This window comes from Oncorhynchus masou, unplaced genomic scaffold, assembly GCF_036934945.1.
Source record: "Oncorhynchus masou masou isolate Uvic2021 unplaced genomic scaffold, UVic_Omas_1.1 unplaced_scaffold_916, whole genome shotgun sequence".
Taxonomy (NCBI): Eukaryota; Metazoa; Chordata; class Actinopteri; order Salmoniformes; family Salmonidae; genus Oncorhynchus; species Oncorhynchus masou.
This window is the reverse complement of record NW_027015637.1, coordinates 177380-184095: the sequence shown is the minus strand read 5'-3', so window position 1 is coordinate 184095 and position 6716 is coordinate 177380. Positions and strand designations below refer to the sequence as shown.

The 6716-nt window shown below is 46.7% G+C and overlaps 1 protein-coding gene across 1 annotated transcript in view; it reads right to left on the bottom strand.

Moving 5' to 3' along the window:
- Nucleotides 1-1413: 1413 nt before the first annotated feature.
- LOC135538140 (SH2 domain-containing protein 2A-like) overlaps nucleotides 1414-6716 on the bottom strand; it is a 7506-nt gene continuing 2203 nt past the window's right edge. Inside the window, exons 2-5 of the mRNA XM_064964113.1 lie at nucleotides 5012-5101; nucleotides 4591-4759; nucleotides 1717-2169; nucleotides 1414-1506 (exon numbers count right to left, since the gene is read on the bottom strand). Of these exons, the coding sequence (XP_064820185.1) occupies nucleotides 1414-1506; nucleotides 1717-2169; nucleotides 4591-4759; nucleotides 5012-5101 (805 nt within the window). The remainder of the gene's footprint in view (nucleotides 1507-1716; nucleotides 2170-4590; nucleotides 4760-5011; nucleotides 5102-6716) is intronic.

The following is a 6716-nucleotide window of genomic DNA, read 5'->3' as shown; positions in this document are numbered from 1 at the left end:
CTCGATATGCAAAACTGATAGAGACATACCCCAAGCGACTTACAGCTGTAATCGCAGCAAAAGGTGGCGCTACAAAGTATTAACTTAAGGGGGCTGAATAATTTTGCACGCCCAATTTTTCAGTTTTTGATTTGTTAAAAAAGTTTGAAATATCCAATAAATGTCGTTCCACTTCATGATTGTGTCCCACTTGTTGTTGATTCCTCACAAAAAAATACAGTTTTATATCTTTATGTTTGAAGCCTGAAATGTGGCAGAAGGTCGCAAAGTTCAAGGGGGCCGAATACTTTCGCAAGGCACTGTATGTAAGAATTTTTTTCATTTTGCATAACATCGTGATGATCATTTTGTGTATCTAGATACTCAAGGACTATTTCACTAGTTCTTTTACCTTCTTGCCCCAAGTAGACTCCTTGGACTTCAGGTTCTCCAGCATCTCATAGGTGTTTCCCTCCTGGTCTGTGGCGGTGCTTTGTGTTCCCTTTAGGCCACCGTCCCCTGGGATCTGCTCATAGGTGTTGTCAGTAATCAGACGACGGGGAGGAGATGGCCCCTCTGGAACCTCTGCATACATACTCTCCTCCTGTTGGCTAGTCTGGTCCTGGGGGCTTCTGCCACGGTCCCCTTCTCTCTGCTTCTGTGGTCCCTTCCAGGGGGCGTCCCGGCCCTCACCAAGCCCGACAGAGGCCTGGTACAGTGGGTTGGTGCTCAGCTGATCCAGGCTTTGTGGTCCACCGTGGATCTGTGGCCGGGGGCTTTCCCTGGGGTCCTGAAGAGAGTAGGCGTGGCAGGTGAACCTCTTGGGGGGATTGGGGGAGTGAGAGGTGTTGGGGAAGCAGGGGATGGTTATCCTGTTGGAGTACCCCTCCTCCTCCTCCTCCGGGGCGTCGTCCAGGCGGGGTAGAGAGCGGCTCCGTCCATCTGGCAGGGTCAGCTCAGAGTACATGACTCCTCCTGCTGCTGTGGAGGTGTTATTGAAGGACCAGGGACCGGTGCTCCTCCTCTGGTTCAGACTCCCAGTACTGGCCAGTCTCTCCACTTTGTTCTGGTTCGTGTGTATTTCTGCGTATTGGGTTTGACCGTGAGATGTGGTCTTGGTTTGGTCATGGTGTATCTCAGCGTATTGGGTTTGACCGTGAGATGTGGTCTTGGTTTGGTCATGATGTATTTCAGCGTATTGGGTTTGACCGTGAGATGTGGTCTTGGTTTGGTCATGATGTATTTCAGCGTATTGGGTTTGAATGTGAGATGTGGTCTTGGTTTGGTCATGGTGTATCTCAGCGTATTGGGTTTGACTGTGAGATGTGGTCTTGGTTTGGTCATGGTGTATTTCAGCGTATTGGGTTTGACCGTGAGATGTGGTCTTGGTTTGGTCATGGTGTATTTCAGCGTAGATTGGGTTTGTGATGTATCTCAGCGTATTGGGTTTGTGCTCCTGTCAGACAAGGTTCCACTCCGAGATTGGGTCAGAGGTGGGCCTCGCCTTGGGACCGGAGGTACTGCTTGCTAAAGACAGGACACAGGAAATACATTGGGATTTTAGTCATAGAATATTTCTGTATGAAATGTGCTGAGGTTAAAGATCACCAGAAGACGAACTAATACCACTGGAAATGTGTCCTGCACCACAGGTCATGACCCTGTTGGGTAACACCATGTCATCACGTCACCGCTTATAACCTGACTCCAGCCACCGTGGCGGCTAGCCTACTGTACCTGTGGGAGGGACTTCCTGCCAATGGATACTGTTGATGTCAACTTCCTGTTGTTGGTTTTGGGCGGTAGCACGGGTGGCACTGCAGGGGGCTGCCTAGTTGGCGGCAGGTCATTCCGTGGGTCATTCCGTGGGTCATTCCGTGGGTCATTCCATTGGTGCTGCTCATTCCGTGGGTCATTCCGTGGGTCATTCCGTGGGTCATTCCGTGGGTCATTCCATTGGTGCTGCTCATTCCGTGGGTCATTCCGTGGGTCATTCCGTGGGTCATTCCGTGGGTCATTCCGTGGGTCATTGGGATGGTCCTTTTGATGGTCATTCTGTTGGTGTTGGTCATTCTTCTGTTCGTTCTGCTGGTCCCAGTAACTTCTCAGGGCTCGGACACTGACCCCACCGGTCTTCTTCTTCTCTTTGGTCTCGAACTGCACCACATCATACAGCTCTCCTGAGCTTGACTAAAACACAGAACACAGAGAGACTGGGATGGCATGAGAAGATACAACACAGAGAGACTGGGATGGCATGAGAAGATACAGCACAGATAGACTGGGATGGCATGAGAAGATACAACACAGATAGACTGGGATGGCATGAGAAGATACAACACAGATAGACTGGGATGGCATGAGAAGATACAACACAGATAGACTGGGATGGCATGAGAAGATACAACACAGATAGACTGGGATGGCATGAGAAGATACAACACAGATAGACTGGGATGGCATGAGAAGATACAACACAGATAGACTGGGATGGCATGAGAAGATACAACACAGATAGACTGGGATGGCATGAGAAGATACAACACAGATAGACTGGGATGGCATGAGAAGATACAACACAGATAGACTGGGATGGCATGAGAAGATACAAACACAGATAGACTGGGATGGCATGAGAAGATACAACACAGATAGACTGGGATGGCATGAGAAGATACAACACAGATAGACTGGGATGGCATGAGAAGATACAACACAGATAGACTGGGATGGCATGAGAAGATACAACACAGATAGACTGGGATGGCATGAGAAGATACAACACAGATAGACTGGGATGGCATGAGAAGATACAACACAGATAGACTGGGATGGCATGAGAAGATACAACACAGATAGACTGGGATGGCATGAGAAGATACAACACAGATAGACTGGGATGGCATGAGAAGATACAACACAGATAGACTGGGATGGCATGAGAAGATACAACACAGATAGACTGGGATGGCATGAGAAGATACAACACAGATAGACTGGGATGGCATGAGAAGATACAACAGAGATAGACTGGGATGGCATGAGAAGATACAACACAGATAGACTGGGATGGCATGAGAAGATAGACAGGGATGGCATGAGAAGATATACTGTGATGGCATGAGAAGATACAACACAGATAGACTGGGATGGCATGAGAAGATAGACAGGGATGGCATGAGAAGATATACTGTGATGGCATGAGAAGATACAACACAGATAGACTGGGATGGCATGAGAAGATACAACACAGATAGACTGGGATGGCATGAGAAGATACACCTGACACAGATAGACTGGGATGGCATGAGAAGATACAACACAGATAGACTGGGATGGTCATGAGAAGATACAACACAGATAGACTGGGATGGCATGAGAAGATACAACACAGATAGACTGGGATGGCATGATTGAAGATACAACACAGATAGACTGGGATGGCATGAGAAGATCTCAACACAGATAGACTGGGATGGCATGAGAAGATACAACACAGATAGACTGGGATGTCATGAGAAGATACAACACAGATAGACTGGGACTCTGCATGAGAAGATACAACACAGATAGACTGGGGATGGCATGATTGGATACAACAGTACATAGACTGGGACTGGTCATGAGAAGATACAACAGTACGATAGACTGGGATGGCATGACCTACAACACAGTAGACTGGGATGGCATGAGAAGATACAACACAGAACACAGTTAGACTGTCATGATGGCATGAGAAGATAAAACACAGAACACAGTTAGACTGGGGTGGCATGTCATTGATTCAACACCTGACAACAGTATAGAGGTGAGGGACTCTGTCATGATTGGTTCAACTACAGACAACAGATAGAGGTGAGGGACTGGCATGAGAAGATTCAACACAGACCACAGTACGTAGAGGTGAGGGACTCTGTCATGTCATTGGTTCTCCTATGACAACACAGACCACAGACGTAGACTGTGAGGGACTCTGTCATGTCATTGGTTCTCCTACCTGACAACAGTTAGACTGAGGACTCTGTCATGTCATTGGTTCTCCTACCTGACAACAGTACGTAGAGGTGAGGGACTCTGTCATGTCATTGGTTCTCCTACCTGACAACAGTAGACTGTAGAGGTGAGGGACTCTGTCATGTCATTGGTTCTCCTACCTGACAACAGTACGTAGAGGTGAGGGACTCTGTCATGTCATTGGTTCATTTTACAACAGTACGTAACTCTGTCATGTCATTGGTTCCCTACCTGACTACGTAGAGGTGAGGGACTCTGTCATGTCATTGGTTCTCCTACCTGACAACAGTACGTAGAGGTGAGGGACTCTGTCATGTCATTGGTTCTCCTACCTGACAACAGTACGTAGAGGTGAGGGACTCTGTCATGTCATTGGTTCTCCTACCTGACAACAGTACGTAGAGGTGAGGGACTCTGTCATGTCATTGGTTCTCCTACCTGACAACAGTACGTAGAGGTGAGGGACTCTGTCATGTCATTGGTTCTCCTACCTGACAACAGTACGTAGAGGTGAGGGACTCTGTCATGTCATTGGTTCTCCTACCTGACAACAGTACATAGAGGTGAGGGACTCTGTCATGTCATTGGTTCTCCTACCTGACAACAGTACGTAGAGGTGAGGGACTCTCCAAAGGGCTGGATGGGATGGACTCTGTAGTGCTCTATCAGTTCTGTGAGGCTGTGGTGAGGCTGGTCGTCCCCGGAGATAGCGAACAGCCCAGCTTGGTCCTGGTTGATCACAAAATGGCGGCAGCGGTCTTGTCCCCTGAGGAAGAATACAGGGTTAGTGAAGCGAGATGTGACGCCATGAGAAGATACAATACTGACTACAAACCTTGTTTTGGTGTAACAGTGTGTGAACAATCTGAAAAGGCTTTCTGTTCATTCCTTCCCCAACCCACTGTAGGCTAAGCTGCACATTTATTTATTTTTTATTTATTTTTTTTAAAGGAATGAAATGATATTTAATGTTTTGTTATGAAGTGTTTTAGGTAACCAAACCAGTACGAGGAATCACTTGTATGAGAGGATGTATCCTATGGCTTTGTCACTGAGTCTGATGAGAAAACATCCCAGAGGCTTGTCTCTCAGCTGATCCTCTGCTTCCCTGACAGGAAGGGAGGAAGTAGAGAACAAAACACGCTGTCAACTGATTTCACAGGGAAATGAGCTTTAATATACTGTACAGCACATTGATACATATTGTTTTGTCTTTATCTCTTTCCCTCTTTTTCTCTCTTTATCTCTCTTTATCTCTCTCCCTCATTCTCTCTCTCTCTCTTTATCTCTCTCTCTCTCTGTCTCTCTGTCTCTCTCTGTCTCTCTCTGTCTCTGTCTCTCTGTCTCTGTCTCCCTCTCTGTCTCTGTCTCTCTGTCTCTGTCTCTCTGTCTCTCTCTATGTCTCTCTGTCTCCCTCTCTGTCTCTGTCTGTCTCTGTCTGTCTCTCTGTCTCTCTGTCTCTCTCTCTCTCTCTCTCTCTTCTCTCTCTCTCTCTCTCTCTCTCTCTCTCTCTCTCTCTCTCTCTCTCTCTCTCTGTCTCTGTCTCTGTCTCTGTCTCTCTGTCTCTGTCTCTCTCTCTCTTTTTTTTTTAATAATCCATGACAGGCCTGATGGAAAAACAGAAAAGGTTCGGTCAAATTTCAAAATGTCGACAAAACAAAATACCCTAGACAACGTGGGATATTTTTGCTGTTGTGTGTGAGTAAAATTAATTATGCGAGAAATGTTGGTGGAAATGCCTTTTATGCACAGATATTGATATAACAACCATCGTATCGAGTTAACTTGGGAGTCACGCGATGAGATGTAATGTGGTCCTCCCACTACTAAAACCATGCAGTTTTTAAGGCTACAGACCTTGGGGTGTGGTCCTCCCAAAACCATGCAGTTTATTAGGCTACAGACCTTGGTTACCTACATGTTGTGTGGTCCTCCCACTACGACTCGTTGGGGAAAACCATGCAGTTTATTAGGCTAAAACCATGCCTCCCAGTTTAAAACCATTTTATTAGGCTACAGACCTTGGTTACCTACATGTTGTGTGGTCCTCCCACTACGAAAACCATGCAGTTTATTAGGCTACAGACCTTGGTTAAATGTTGTGTGGTCCTCCCACTGCAAAACCATGCAGTTTATTAGGCTACAGATTAGACATGAACTTCACAGGGTGGTGAAGGTGATGAGCTCAATGCTCCTTTCAAATAAATATTGACGGTCTTATTCTGGTGACATGATGATCGATGCTGTAAATAATAATGTCATTATGTAGGTTATACAGGCGTTCTCAACAGCACATACCAGAGAGGGACACTTTTTGTTGTGTGAGAAAGAAATCTGTAGAGTTGATCATTTTATATTTATTTAACTAGGAAAGTCAGTTAAGAACAAATTCTTATTTTCATTGTGTGGTCCTCCCACGGCCTACCGGGGAACAGTGGGTTAACTGCCTTGTTCAGGGGCAGAACGACAGATTTTTTACCTTGTCAGCTCAGGGACTCGAGTTTGCAACCTTTCGGTTACTAGTCGAACACTCTAACCACTAGTCTACCTGCCTCCCCTCCACTCTAACCACTAGTCTACCTGCCTTGTTCCAGTCTAACCACTAGTCTACCTCCCAGCCAGGGACCCACTCTAACCACTAGTCTACCTGCCGCCCCTCCACTCTAACCACTAGTCTACCTGCCACCCCTCCACTCTAACCACTAGTCTACCTGCCACCCCTC